Below are 15617 nucleotides of genomic sequence, written 5' to 3'. Positions count from 1 at the left end.
CCATTCATTTCGAATATTAAGTGATGGGGCAATTCACATACCAATGACAAAAGCTTTTATCACTTTCATATTCTCAAATGCTTTCAGTGTTTGAATTTTGAAGAAAGTCCACTTTGTTGGTTAAATGGAAGGTGAGTATCACTCAGACCTCGTATACTTATAAATGAGGAGACAATGGAAAACTAGGAAGTTACTAAAAGCAGGTTACTTCAATCAGATACATTGCATTTTGTAAAGAAAAAAAATAGAGTCGAAAAGTATTGAGTCGAAGTGTAATCTTTATAGCAAAATGTCAACCCCCTCAAATAGTCTCATTAGATCCGTTCCAAGAAGAATGACACAGAATTTGAATTGATGTCCCCCCCCCGTCCTTGCTGTAGTAGCTGTGCATTGATCATTTACGCCTGCGGATTGGTTGTAATTTTCGGCATAAAACATTTCTGAGCATGCTTGGGCCAGGTTTGATGATTTCAGAGAAATCTGCTCTTATGTCAATCTGGCCCTAATGTCTTAAATAGTCAACACACTATTAGCCCCAAGTTGAATGTCAAAGCCGAAGCCTTGAAATTTAATATTTTTGTGGGATTTCTGTGGAAAAGCCGTAGAACAGACGTGTGCTACAAAAGATGGATTTCTGTTATCACAAAAATGTTCTCTTCATTTGGTCACAAGTCATGAAGTATATATGTAGTCAAACAATCTTGAAACAAACCCTTTGTAAGTGAAGAGCAGTTAATTAGATCCAGCATTCAAGTAATTACAAGTCAACAAAGATAACCTTCATACCACTGTGATCAACTCCAAATCCTAACACCGCCCAGTCCGTTTGTGTACAGAAAGAAAGTGGGTAGCATAGGCCGACTACGACTTCTCAAAAAACACTTCTCAGGGACACTTAAGTGTCAGTCCAGGTGTAGATAATATTTTATTTTTCATGTGTACAACCAGCCAAGTGCAACTCTCAAGTGTTAATAAGGAACACAAAGGTTTTTTGTTTTTTTTACCAAATAGTTACCTTATTGACTCTGAATTGAGGTTTAAAATCAATTTCCCTTAATCCAAAACAATTAATAATTTCGGTATTAAAAAGAAGGGGTATTGATCATGCAGCAAAGCTGTGGTGGTCCTGTTGGTACAGGGTTAGAGGGCATTAACAGAAACGAAAAGCCCTTGAGAACAGATTCCATCTGTGTTTGTCCAAAAGGGTTAATGAATGTGTAATCTGACCTTTGTGCCCGGAGTACACCACCTTTGTGATATGAGGCTCTTTCAATGAGTTTGTGGCAGAGCACGCTAAGCCACAAACATGGTCAGATGGAGAATAAATTCAGACTTTTAACTACTTGTGACTTTTCCAACGATCTGGGATCTCCTCACCGAGCTTCCACGCCCTTACTTTATGTAGTGGTGCAGAAATGTCAATGCTGATCCCACATCGGTGGCCAGGGGATTTTAAATTGCAAAAGGAACTTCGGACTAACGCCGCAAAACGAGGACTGGCCTTAACAAGTCTATCAGCCCTTATTCCTTTTTGAAAATCTTCAAGTTCTCTAGAATGTCAATGGTACATCCTCAGCCCACCGCTTACATTTCATAATTTGCAAGTTTATGTTTTCCATCTTTGGAAGTCGTCAATGGGAAGATGCAGAGATTTGTGACAAGATTACGGTAAATCTCAACACAGACAACAGATACTTCTGTTGATCTCGCTACTATTGGTCATGATCATGCAAAGGATTTAGGAGAGTACGGTAGGAAACTGATACCAGAGACATGCCTGTGGAAACCCTACGCAATGGAATTTCCCTGTCATTATCAAGGACGGAACCTCATTGAGCCTGTGACGTTCAGTCATTCTGTTGCATCTCGGGCCATCAAACACAATCCAGCCACAGATTAAATAAAGTATAGAGATTATTTTATGACAACATCCCTTGGGCGAGTCCAGACTTGTGTTTTGGACGCTGCTCTAGCAGGGCTGCTCTGAGGTTTCTGTCAGGTTGTTGGTCGGCATTTCCTGGGAGCTGGCCTGTGCTGCCGAGGAGAGGACCTCCTCAAAACTCCCTCCGCTCCCGGTCCCACCTACTTTGGTCTGGTACCAGATTAAATAAAGTAAGAGAAGGTAAAACATTGTTAAACATCTTAAAAAACATCATATTGCAAGATGGACACAACAACACAATCATAGATGTTCTTTTAAGGGTAATTTCTAAAATATGAATTTGGACCTGTGCTTGGACTAACAAATGTGTAAATAGTACACACCCATCTCACACGCACACGCACACACACACACACACACACACACACACACACACACACACACACACACACACACCTTGATATTGGTCACTGTGTTCTCAACCTTCTCTTCAAAGGTCTTAAAGCTGGGAGAGTTTCTGTATTGGAGAGAGAGAGGAGAGGGGAAGCTACTGTAGTTAATGTAGATGTTGGAAAAAAGGTGAGAATGTACAGTACAAGCGAAAGATCAATAAACTGGTAGACAACGATGGAGGAGAGTGAAATAAACTGAGTTTTAACTGGAGTGATTATCCTTACAACTGGTCAAATTAGCTAAGAAGAATCACAAATCCTTTAGTGAATTTATAGCCGTTGCTTTGTTGCTTTGTTATCACTTTGTTTATACTTATAATCCACCATGAGTGTGGGGGGACCCTCCAATTGTTATTTGATCATTCTGTCTACAGTAGATGAAAAAGGTAGTGGATTTGCTACTGTATTTTGAGTTCCACTTTGCATATAAGGAAGCTTGGGCGATGAGAGTGATTTCCATCTCTTAGTTCACTCATTTAACACAGTCGCTTCATTCATAATAGTTGCACAAAAGGGACAGAATCCATGGAAACAATACACACAGGAACAACGCGAACATGAACACATCTTCCATTCATAGACGTTACCTCATGGTGGGCATGCTCATGGAGTGTCGGAGTGAGTAGCTGCCCCCAGAGAGCATGGTGAGAGAGGAGTTAATGATTAGTACAGGTTAAGCAAACACACAAAGTCAGAAAGCACAGGTAGAAGTAGCACATGAAGGAAACAACATCATTTGGGATTGTCGTCTTCCAACATTGATTACGAAACAGGTATTTGTCAGTTTGAGAAGCTGTTAGAATACAAAACAGGGACACAGAGACGCGGTAAAGCACCAAGAGGCCAAACAACGGACTTTCACTGCTGGGAATGTGAAGAAAGTGCCCTTGAGCAAGGCACGATAAAATCCAACTAAGGACTTGGATTGAGGTTTGTCCTTCCATCAACTACAGTCACGGAGCAAAAGCAACAACTTTGTTAAGTATTTTTTGTTTTTAATCGTTTGCATTCGTCTCGGAACAATTAGGTTGGAATCTTGAGAACAGAACTTTCCAATGCAGGTCCACGGCCGAAGAAAGGATGAAGCACTTTCTCCCCCGACCGGGATCACCTGACTGTGGCATTCCAGGAGTTGGCGGAGTCATGTGACCGCACGCAGTCTCGCTCTGTTCGCAGCTAAAACGAGACTGTTGCACATTCCAAAATAACATCCTTTGCGGAAACTCCTGAGAAGCGTTGCTACACTCTGAGACAGAGGGCACACTTTTAAAAACACCATGTATTCTCTACGAAACAGCAAATTCTAACTTCCGTTCAGTCTGAGCGCTGCATGACACTGGGGATCGAGGAAGAAGGGATTTTTGTAAAATAGAGAGCTAAATGCTAGATGATGGTGATTCTTACCCTATGGAGTTGGATCTTGTGAAGCACGAGGGAAGAAACAAAAACAAACTTATCATCCTCACATTGGAATATCTTTTTACTTTCCCAACAGAAGGCGCCATTATCTGAAACCACTGAACCCGCTTATTTGTTCCCACCCACTGAAATAATTCTAAACAACAGCAAATTATATGAAAACAAACCAACAAAAAAAAAAAGTTGGAACATTTGTATGTCTGACCAGACATGCACTTTAAATGATCCAGCCGTTCCAAGTTCACACAAGAACCAAACCACGCTATAAAACATGCAGCGCTTTGTGCTTCCAACACACCTACAGGCTAACAAGATCGAGATAAACGCATGCATTACACACACACACACACACACACACACACACACACACACACACACACACACACACACACACACACACACACACACACACACACACACACACACACACACACACACACACACACACAGTAACATACCTCCGAGGGTACAGTAACTCTAAACCAAACACGCTGAAATGAAAGATAATGCTCTTTAAACTCAAGACATGATTCTCTTTTTAAAAAGCAGTAAATATTTTCCCATATTCACATGAAAAAACAAAAGGCCCTGATAAATATCAATATGAATTTTTTATTTTTATATTTTGATATATAATATATTGTCATCGTCTACAAAGCGGCAACGACGAGACTTTACAAATACTACGTTCGTGGAAGAAATGTCCTCAGTGAGTTTAGTTTAGCAACAATAAAAAAAAAATAATTTGTTGACCACTGTTAATGTCTATAAAGCTCCTGTCCCTCATCTGCAGACAGTCGAGCAGCTCGTTCGTTTCCTTTACTCTCAGCTTTGGGATACTCTGCAACAATAAACTCTCCCAAGGTTAAAGAGATAGCAGCAGGATTTCTGCTTTGGCGTTTCCTCTTCTATTCAACAAACATGCCTCTCTGCTGACAGTGACGCATGTTTCCTGACAAACAGCTCAGGTCCTGACCTCAAAAAGGATAAATTTAGCCTGGACATGGATGCCACATTAATGCACCACTAATGTCTGACTGTGAACAACCCAACCATCTCTCTCACTCACACAGACGCACATTTCTCTTTGTGTCTATCTCTACCAGAGATACAGCTAGAGAGAAAGTGCGGGAGAGAGAGGAGGAGACCGGGAAAGACCGAGCCTCTCAGACTCGGAGAAAACAGCTTACTGTGGGCTTACATAAGCCCAGCCTCCCTTGGACTCACTGACTGGAGCAAATGTCAGAACTCTGCATCCAAGCGGAGGGAGGGGGTTGCAATTAGAGAGAGAGAGAGAGAGAGAGAGAGCGACATTAGCGTGGCTGTGCGTGTGTGTGTTAGTGGGAGAGAGAGAGAGAGACTGGATAAGGAAAATAAGAGATAGTGTGTGTGAGAGGGACAGAATGTACAGAATTAAAAAAGAGGAAAATATAAAAATCTATCCCTCAGGGGAGCCATTGGATATTTTCATGTCAATACATCACGTCTTTTCTAAAAAATCTCAGTGCAGACCGCAGGGAAGACATTCAAATGTGGCATACCGAATAAACAAAAACACCCACTGGATCTGCTTTTGCTCTATGAAGGCCAGGGAGGGGTGGCGAAACAGGATGTGATCATACCTCATGTCTCCAAACTTCCTGCTGATGGTCGTGCCCAGGGTGCTTAAAGCTGCCGTGGTTTTCTGTCCCGCTGTGGACAATGTCTCGGACGTCTTCTTATAGCTGGCGAGAGGAGACACACACACACACACACACACACACACACACACACAAATAATTTGACCTATAGATTGAAGGAAACGGACCTCTGTGAAGCCTTTGTTTGGGCTTACACTGGCAGCCATCGTGGTCAGAGATAGAACTTCCTAAATTTAGGTGTCAATCAATCTATTGTTATGAATTATTATTTCTCATCAACACGTATTTCTTGTGTTTCCATGTCACTGTTACTCGATCTTTGCCCTGTGCGTCGTTTATTTATAGATGGAAACACTGCCTTTGTGTTTTTGTGTGTGTGTGTGTGTGTGTGTGTGTGTGTGTGTGTAAACTGATCTCCTGGTGAGGGTGTAACAGGATAACAAAGAAGGACTCTAAAGACTTGTCCTCCCTCCTCTCCGTCTTCCTTCCTCTCGCTCTCTCATTTTGTTTGTTTGTTTTATCTAGGCCGCCCGACACTCTTCTCTCACGAGGAGAGAAACGTCAGTGAAAAATTTGATTGAATGACATACATCGATTCACAACATTGCAATGTCACAACGTATTCTCAAGCCAATCAGCCTGTGCACCTGTAATTGGTGTTTTGTGTGTGTGTGTGTGTGGGGGGGGCTTTGCATCAGTGTGAGACAGTTCTGAAAATAACCATCATGTCCTCCTCTGAGCTGTGCAGCTGGTTTATGCATTTATAATTGAAATTACTGTCTGATGTCTGTTTCACCTTCATCTACCGTATGTAGAACATAAAGTGCCGCAGGGTGGTGCAGATGATGTTAGTGCTTTTAAGTGGGCATCTGATACCTTCACTCCCTAACCTGAGGCCTTGTTTTGGGGTGTCTGAATGTTGTGCTGGGAAGTATTCCGTGCGTGTGTGTGTTGTGTGCGGTCCAAGTCAGATGGCCCTTATTATCTCCAGTGACGGCAAACATTAAACCTGTCAGACGGTGGAGAGACTTGCCAGACTTGCCAGACACGAGGCCTGGTTCGTGGTCTAAGCTTTGAGAGTTCGTTCACTCCATGTCAGGGACACTCACATGGCACGACAAAGGAAATGCTTCATGAAATACTGTGTTTTCACTTTGTCTTTAAAATTATTTTTACTATAAGTGAAGGATAGGTGAACAATATGTATATGTTCACTCTGTACTGAAATATAGGTCTTGTTTGTTTGGTGAGGACAAGTACATTGTAGTAGGTTGATAGTGATCCTCATCGGGGACTTTGACAATGTCGAAAACCCCAAATCACTCTTTCATGAAGAAATCTATAAAAACATTTACTCTTTTATTGAAATCTTTGAATTTCAAAGTTCAATAATGCAATAATAATAATACAAGGACATAAACTACATGTTGCACAGCCTTTTGATTTCCAAATGAAAGTTCAAAGACGTTTATTTTGAAATCAAAAGGCCGAAGAGTAGATCCTATAATTATATAGACCTAGTTTGAGTGCCCCAGATGGCCACAAAATAAAAAATAACTTTTACTAAGCTTCTGTTTTGAAAATAAAAAGGCTGTGCAACAGACTTAGGTTGAGCATTCTCAACCATATGATGAAAAAGCTATTGAACTTTGAAAACTGAGTCAATTTGTACACTGCCAGAATACACCAATGACACAACAAGGCAGGGCTTCCGCTGTCCGGGAAGCAGCACCTAATTTCGGGGAAGCAATAAGCTGCTCTCCCTTGGGAGTTCCGGACCAATTTCCATTATAACGTGATGTTTATCATGTGAAAACCGGCTGAATAAAAATTTTCCCGAATGAATGTAATACTCTTCCGTAGTTTTCAGTCTTTCAGGATCTGGAGAGCCGCTCTCATGCCCTATCAGCAGTATTTGGTGTGGGCGGGCCGCACTTTTCTTTTATTCCAATGCAACCACGTGGGCGTGTCAGTAGCAGTGTGTGTGTGTGTGTCTGTGTGTGAGAGCACACACACAGCAACGAAGTATAGCGACGATAAAATTATTGTAAATGCGATGATAAAATATAAATATTGTCTCACTGGCCCAATGGGAATTTTATTATAAAGTAATTTGTTATGATAAATGTATAGTTTAATAAACCACATAACCCAACATTTTGATATCCTTTTAATCAAGTGCAATTATCATTTCTAAAATAGTTTAAATGCTACAATGACTATACACAACAACAAATCACGAAGTACATAAAACACTAATGCTTTTGCATATGGAGAGTTTGTTCATCCGACCAAAAATAGCGGTAATGTTTCAAACCAATAATTGGGGGAGGTCCTACCTCTTTTCTGAGGCAATTATGGGCAGACGTGCAAACTTGGCCTGGTTTATTTAATTTCCTGTGCATGAACAGGAGAGTGACACCCTTTGTGAGAGGCCACGGATGACGTGACTTTGCCCACACTAGCTGGTGTACCGGGATGTATGAACCAGGCGGGAGACAAACGTGTGCAGTCCCCCGTTACTAATTCTGTGGCTTTCTAGAGCCCTTTCTCAGCCTTCCTACCTTCCTCAGTCACACACTCATATTCTGCTGCTTCATGCATCAACGTCGCGCATCCTTCCGTGCACTCGTCGGTAACTTACGCCACAGACGTCTGCATGTCCTGCCAGCCCCGGGTGAAGTTGTTTCTCAGCTCGCTAAGAGGAGTGATGCCCAGTTTCTGTTTGAGATCAGAGTGCAGCTTCTCTTTAGATGAGAGCACTTGCTTCAAAGTGCTGATCTCCTCTTCTAGCTGGAGAGACAAAAAGGAGAGTGAGGGTCACTTCAAACACCGCTCTATTGGAGATATTACCGAGACTGCAGGATTTTATCAATTATTATAGTATAGTTTACAGTTTATATAGAACAGTTAATAGTTTAAACTATGGTATATAGTCTACTTGGCACTAGTACTAAATGAGTACTAAGTCGTACTAAGTGTGTGTGTACCTTGGCCAGTTCTTGCTGGATTTCCTCTCTCTCCTCCTCCGTCAGGATGGGGTAGTTGACCTCAGATGCCAGGTCCTCATCGGCCTCTCGTAAGGGCTCCGTTTCTAGAAGACCTGCGCGGACAAGAACCTGTTACACAGCTCGTGGACATCTCTGGTTTATTGGAGACAAACTGCAAGTCAGAGTTATTGATAATAATTATTATTAATATTATTATTATTATACAAAAGACATCAGGACCATGTCTGGACAGCTCTGAATACAGGTCAGCATTAAAGCAAACAAAACAAAGCTAGAAATGGGAGCGAGGTGAATAAATAAAATGGCAGAAGATTAAATGTTCAAATGTAGAAATTACATAACGATTATTAGACAGAATCTCTTTAATGAAAACCTGATTACCCCCTTTTTTTTATAGAGAACCTTCAGATTTTGGGTCACAGGACATCAGAGTCTTGGTCGTGCTATTTGTACATCTCTCTGTCTGTCTGTCCCTGAGCGGATGTGTAATCTGTGGCCACGCTCTGTAGAGCAGTAATCTGGATTAACTGACCTGGATTATCTAGTCTTAACTGCTGACACACACACACACACACACACACACACACACACACACACACACACACACACACACACACACACACACACACACACACACACACACACACACACACACACACACACACACACACACTTAAGAGTAAATTGAGGTTCCTGATTTGGTTCCATATTGTGGAACACACTGTATATATAAATCTGGAGCTTTTTAGGTTTTAATCTTCAGATTACAGGGGGTCTCGCTTTGGTGCCTTTTCTCAATATAGCCTTGCCATGCGGTGATCCATCAGGAGGCAAAGCTGATGAGTTTAGGAACAGTTGGAACAAACAAGAAGGAGTTTAAATAGATATTCATTAATATTTAAAATATCTTGACGGCTTCAGAAATTATGCAAATTCGACATTTGAACAGATCTGGATGTCACTCACACAATACTTGATGCATTGCTGATTAAGCACTAAAACACGGGTTTTGATTTCAAACTAACGAAACATTTGGTTTCCCTTGTCCTGGCATTTCATGTTAGGTTCCCTTTTCATTGTAAAGCAGAAAAAAAAAAATATTTGAGGAAGCTGAAGCCAAGTCAGAGCATTCAGGGCAAAAGCTGTACTCAGGCCTCCAGTTGAATAACACATTTCACAACCATGTACAGTATCATTATATTTTTATGAATATACATAGACAGGCGGGCACACACACACACACACACACACACACACACACACACACACACACACACACACACACACACACACACACACACACACACACACACACACACACACACACACACACACACACACACACACACACAGTATTTTAGAGCTTATAGAGCTTATTGTGCGTATACGGGTGTCATGACATTTCACTGCATATATGTACGACCGTATGTGTATGTATGTGACAAATAATCTCTTGAACTTGAGCACACACACACACACACGTTGAGAACAGTGAATTGGGAGACAGAGGGAGCTGAAGGGATTCTCGTACCTGTTCTGAGATGTCCCCTCTCTTTCCGAGCCAGCGTTAAAGGACAGAGCAGGAAGAAAGATTGGTAAAAACTAACGACACCGAGAGACCACACATACAATAGAGGTCCCTTTATATCATTGTTGTTTAAAAACCCTTATTCTTCATGAAAATTCTAAATTAAAGGCCAGAAAAGACTGGACACTTGAATAGTCGACTCACAGAAGATTAATCCAATTAATCTGAGGAATTCAACAATTTCTTTAGGGAAAAAAGTGGTATTTAAGCTTCATGAAACTGTCAATTCCTGTCTTTAATCCATGTTCTAAAATGAAGTTATGTTTTAGGCTATTGGGTAGACGTATCAAGGAATTTAAAGATAGTGATAAGCATTTTATGGTCATTGTTTAGTCTAAATGATTCACAAAGATTAATCGAATTACTTAAAAATAATTTAACTGAATCAAATATAAAAACAGTCATTCGTTTGATCCCAGTGTGAAATGTGTCAGATTTAACAGATTCTACCATAAAAGTATTTTCTTTTTTCCTTGATTCTAAATACATTTATGTCTTTCAGCTGTTACATTCATTTACAAGAATAATGAAAAAAAGAGCAGATTTACAGATTTTTAAGCCTACAAAGTCAATAATGTCCCACCTAGCAGACCAGGCTCAGCAGAGAGAACACAGCATCCATTCACATTAGAGTGCAGCCAACAGCAAAACCAAATAGAAGCATGCACGATGACAAGCCACTCCATTCTATAGCAGGAGGCCATTTCCAGCTCCATGACACAGACACAGTAAAAATTTAGATATACCTTAAGATTACATGGTTGTCTCAATCTTTCAGATAAAACAAGATTAAACATCCAATTTTCCTGTTTAGACAACCACGGCAGGATCAGAAGAAGTGTCAAATGAGTTGAAATGAAGATCTTCACCTTTGTGTTTATTAAGTGCGAAAGCTTTAAAATGGTATAGAATGGTAACACTCCAAGCAAAGACGACGGTGGGCTGCAGCGGATGCAACACACCAACCACTCACACAACAGCCACTAAACAACTGCAAACAAAGTGAACGAGCCCTCTACAGGGATTCACATTTAGAAAAGAGAGAGAGATCTTTCAATAAATGCTTGAGTTACTGTGTCTTGGGGAAACGGTGGACAGCCTCTGAAGGTTAAGCTCTAATAATTTAAAAAGCAATGTCTAGGCTGTATTTCAATACCAGAGCATTCCAAGTCTCATCTGCAATGAAATGCAGATTGAACATTTTCCTTGATGTAGCATAGTGTAACTACGCCTCAAATATACAGTTATACCAGTGCACAAACATCAAATCAGCCATTGTACAATCGTTTTGATATTTAATACAGGGCCAAAAAATGTGACTTGGAATTGCAATGAAAATATTTCCAGGACGTGTTATAAAAAACAGACAAAACATTTGTATCACAAACAAGGAGCTCTAGGGACTAAATTACAGATTCCTACTAATGGGACATATTTCTATTGGTAAACTTCAGATCTTGCACAATGCTCCCAAAGAACATATCTTCATATGACAGATTTTTTTTACCGTCACTCACACAAGCAATAATAACTTCCTTTATTTCAATATGAAGTGATTGACTCAGCACCTGTTTTGTTCATACAAAACTGTGGTCACACAACTAGGAGGGTCACGCTAAGGGTAACCTTGCTATGTCTGCATGGGGCCGCACCACACTCCCTTTCTCTCCAGTTTGTATGTATAGATAAGGCAATGCGATTCTCCCTTGTCTCCACAGAAACGTTTAATTGGCAGGTGCATACGTTATGAGACATCCAAACACTCCTTCTTCCCCCCCCCGAACAGAAACACTGCTGTTTTTTCATACAAAGAAATAGCCTCATTAATGACTTACATCTTGCACCTCCGCCCGAACTGTAAACTGCTCATTATTTCTAAAACACACAGTGTATTGCATTATTGTAGGGGCGTCATCAGAGTGACGACATCCAACTCTGTAGGTACGGCATTATGTTTGCCCTATATGCATCTCTGATAATGCCACAGCTTATGGTACTTCTCAGGTGTACCCTGCGGGGTAAACTTGGACAAAATGTTCAGCTGTTATTAAATTTACTTAAGCTTTGAGCTCAAGCTTTGAGAAGTAGTACTGCGACTTATTTCACTACATTCATACATGATCTCAGCCAACAAACCTGCAGGCTCTGGAGGAGGCCTGACCCAGAGAGAAAATCTTCTGCGCTACACAGGCAACAATTTAAGGCTGGGTACGGAAAAGGTTGAATTTAGAGACAACGCAGAGTCTAATCTAAGGGCTCTAATCTTTAATCTACACCTCAGGTCACCTGACGGGTCCAGCTGCATGTCCCAGGTGCTGGTCATCACCCAGTCCTCAGAGGGACACGGGGACCTCCGATCCCACTGCTGCTCCTCAGCCTGGGGGGAGCGCCCACGCCCTTCCCCACCTAGCGCTGGAGGCCTGCCCTGTCTCTGTGCCAAGACCCCGTGCCCGTTCAGGGACAGCGGAGCCGGGTCATCCCCGAACAAGTTCCTTGCACCCAGTGACTCATCAGAGGGATATGGCTTTCCCTGGTCCCCGAATCCTTCAGAAAGTCAAATATTGAAAAGTTGCTTGCAAATCTATTCTTGCCCCTATGGGATCTATTTTTTCTGGGAGGAACATCCAAACCATCAAAAGCACTACATCTACTCCAAAGGTCCATTCAGACAGGTGACTTGGATCAATCCACTTTCAAAACAATAACCTCAGTAAACACATTTATTGTCCATTTTATGCTCACTATTCATTTCCTAATTATTACCAGTTTATCTCAGTACAATTGGAATTGAATGACTTGAAAGTGATTTGACCCTTGCCGTGCTATACAGAAAGTGGAGTACATCCACAATACCATGCAGGGGCTTGTGTTGCAGAAACCCGCCCACTCTTACCGTGAGCATCCCCTTCCCTGTGTGTGTTAAACCACTCCTCTTCAGGGCCCATGGTGCCCCAATCCATCACTGCATCGCTCAAAACACTAGAATACAATTCTAGCCAAGGTAGCAGCATGAAAGAGAGAGAGAATGGGTTACACACACACACACACACACACACACACACACACACACACACACACACACACACACACACACACACACACACACACACACACACACACACACACACACACACACACACACCCCTCTCTAGAGGGAATTGGCATTATTGTGTCCTGTTCCAGTAAGTAAGCTGATTCCTTCTAAGATCTGTCTTTCAATAGATTAAAGCTGCATCATCAATTGAGTTTGAATTGAATGGGAAAATGACATCTGAAAATCAACCACTGTGGCTAAATCTGTGATTTAATACTGTATAAACAAATTTGGGATGAAATGATCTGTTGAAAATTAGATCGGCCTCTGTTACACTTACCCGCTCCCACAAATCAGCGTAGCATATTAACAACAGAGCATTATTTAAAAAGCTGACTCCAACAAGTTTTATGACCTCGATTCACTTCTGTTCTTATGTTTCCACTGTTTTACCAGTGAGTTTGAGTCAGGAAAATAAGCTGGGGGAGCGGAGGGGCCGGACAGGACAGGTAAACAAGGCGGAGGTAGGTGACCTATGTGACAGCAATTTCACCCATTTAGTTCAGCGTTTCCAGATGGGGTGCCATCCTGCCTTGGCAGAGATTTTGGAGACCTGCAGAGTCATGTTTTGTCCTTCTGATCAAAATATATATGTTGGGTCATGTATATCAGGCCTAGCTTTTTTTTTTTTCCAGAATAACCTTAAACGATGTACAGTAAGGGGAATGTTCTCTCATTTTTCTTTTTATGAAGTCTCAATAAGGTTGTCTTCCTGTCTATCTGGAGCGGAATACCTTTGGTCATGGGATTACCATGGTGGTCATGTGCCTATGCTAAATTAGAGGCCACAGGCCGAGCACACAGCAGCAAAATCAATTGGAGCTGAAGTGGAGTCGGAGCCATGGACATTAGAGCCTGCGGCCACAGATGCATCCGGGCTTTTTAAGCGGCAAGATCATTGGAGAGGACGTTTCACAAGAGCAGTGGCTTTTTGGGTGAAATATAGGTCAGAACAAGTACCAATCAGCCTGTTAACACGTTTCCAAAACAACATACGTGAAATGGGTGACAATGGAAAAACTTAAAATGAAAAAACACCAACAAACAAACAAACAAACAAACATACAAACTCCTCCCTTTCCTTGAGCAAAAGTACACTCATCTCAGTTTGGTGAATGGAAAAGGAGCGGTGCTCAACAACTGCTCTGTGGTGGAAAGTGCTTCAGTACATTTTTGAATTACTTAAGTATATTCCGTTTCGGAGACTTTCGACATTTACTCTACAGCACTTAAATGGAAATACCTATACTTTTCACTCGGCTACATTTCTAACAGTCACGTACTTTCAGATCATCATTAATTATTATTATTATAAATAATAATCATCATCATCAGAACCAGTCCCCTGAACTAATTGCACTGGATATGATACTGTAAGTACTTTGACTTAATTAAGATAAGCGCAAAAACAGGAAAGAGTGTGGTTTCACACTTAGTAGCCTAACACACACACACACACACACACACACACACACACACACACACACACACACACACACACACACACACACACACACCCACAAATCCCTTGCAACATCAGAAACCATTAACGGGGATTATGAACAACAGAAAGAAAACAAAAACAAAGCCCTTGCCGGAACTTTCCATCCTTACTCCGTGGAACCAAGCCGCGACGCGCGTACTGTCCAAGTTCAGGTCCGGACTTCAAAAACAGCAGCGACGCCGGTTCCGTCCTTTAAACGGTCATAACGTCGCGGGCTGCCCTCACCTGGTTGTCTGCTTTCCATCGGGGACGGTTGCGCGGCGCCCGTCGCTGCAGATAAACAAGGAACCGTCCGGAGACACAGGGCCGCGGCACCGAGCACCGCCGGCTGCTGCTTGACGGTGGCGAGGGGAGGGGAGGGGGGGGGGTGACGAACGACTCGTCCGCGGCGAACCGATCTTTTACGCGACTCGGGGAGTCGGTCTTTTTTTTTTATTATTATTATTTATTTTTTTTATTTTATTTTTTTTTCGTGCGTGACACATCGACCGCAACCAGACACGCGCGCGTTCGGACTTGAACATCGATCCGCGAACAAAAAGAAGCAACGTGTCCGAACACACGCCTTGAATTTCCCGTTCAGCAAGTGTCGGTGGGCTTGGGGATTTTTGACTCCAAACGGCAAATAATTACATTACAATAAACAAGAGTCCAAGGATCTTTTATTTTATCTTATTTTATTCATTTATTTTTTTAACATTCCCTCCGGGCGCTCTCTCCACATTGCATTAGGTGACTTTCAGTGAAAGGGTTGGGAAAAATCGAACGACTCTTTTTTTTTTGTTTGTTTTAAACGAGGTACTCGCCAGGAGCCAGCTCTCAAGGAGGAGTCCAACCTTTCACCACTACTTCACTGTTTACTTGACTCCGCTGTCACGCGCCGCACCGCGTGTGGGCGGGACTTCCAGCTTGTTTTGTTTGTTTCGTTTGTTTGTTTGTTTGTTTGTTTGTTTGTTTTACAAATGGTCTTCGTTGCCTCCTCAGGCAACATTCAAACGCTCGGCCTCGCGCGTCCCTCATCCAAAAG

General features: G+C 42.0%; 1 protein-coding gene across 3 annotated transcripts; it reads right to left on the bottom strand.

The window, feature by feature from the left end:
* Positions 1–1954: 1954 nt before the first annotated feature.
* Positions 1955–14937, bottom strand: tpd52l1 (tpd52 like 1). 3 transcript variants are annotated; one of them, XM_079996524.1, is made up of 9 exons: positions 14816–14919; positions 12886–12984; positions 9936–9956; positions 8384–8496; positions 8038–8186; positions 5376–5477; positions 4212–4244; positions 2339–2399; positions 1955–2092 (listed from the first exon to the last, which is right to left on the bottom strand). In XM_079996524.1, exons 1-9 carry the CDS (start codon positions 14832–14834, stop codon positions 1970–1972), a joined length of 720 nt encoding a protein of 239 aa, XP_079852650.1. In that variant the 5' UTR covers positions 14835–14919; the 3' UTR covers positions 1955–1969. The 3 variants fall into 3 exon arrangements, with proteins under 3 accessions (XP_079852650.1, XP_079852651.1, XP_079852652.1); XM_079996525.1 differs by lacking the exon at positions 4212–4244; XM_079996526.1 differs by lacking the exons at positions 9936–9956; positions 12886–12984 and having other exon boundaries at positions 14816–14937.
* Between the last annotated feature and the right edge of the window lie 680 nt (positions 14938–15617).

Source organism: Zeus faber (assembly GCF_960531495.2).
Source record: "Zeus faber genome assembly, chromosome: 2".
NCBI classification, from domain to species: Eukaryota; Metazoa; Chordata; class Actinopteri; order Zeiformes; family Zeidae; genus Zeus; species Zeus faber.
Note: the sequence above shows the minus strand (reverse complement) of the source record. Positions and strands in the feature narration are given on the sequence as shown.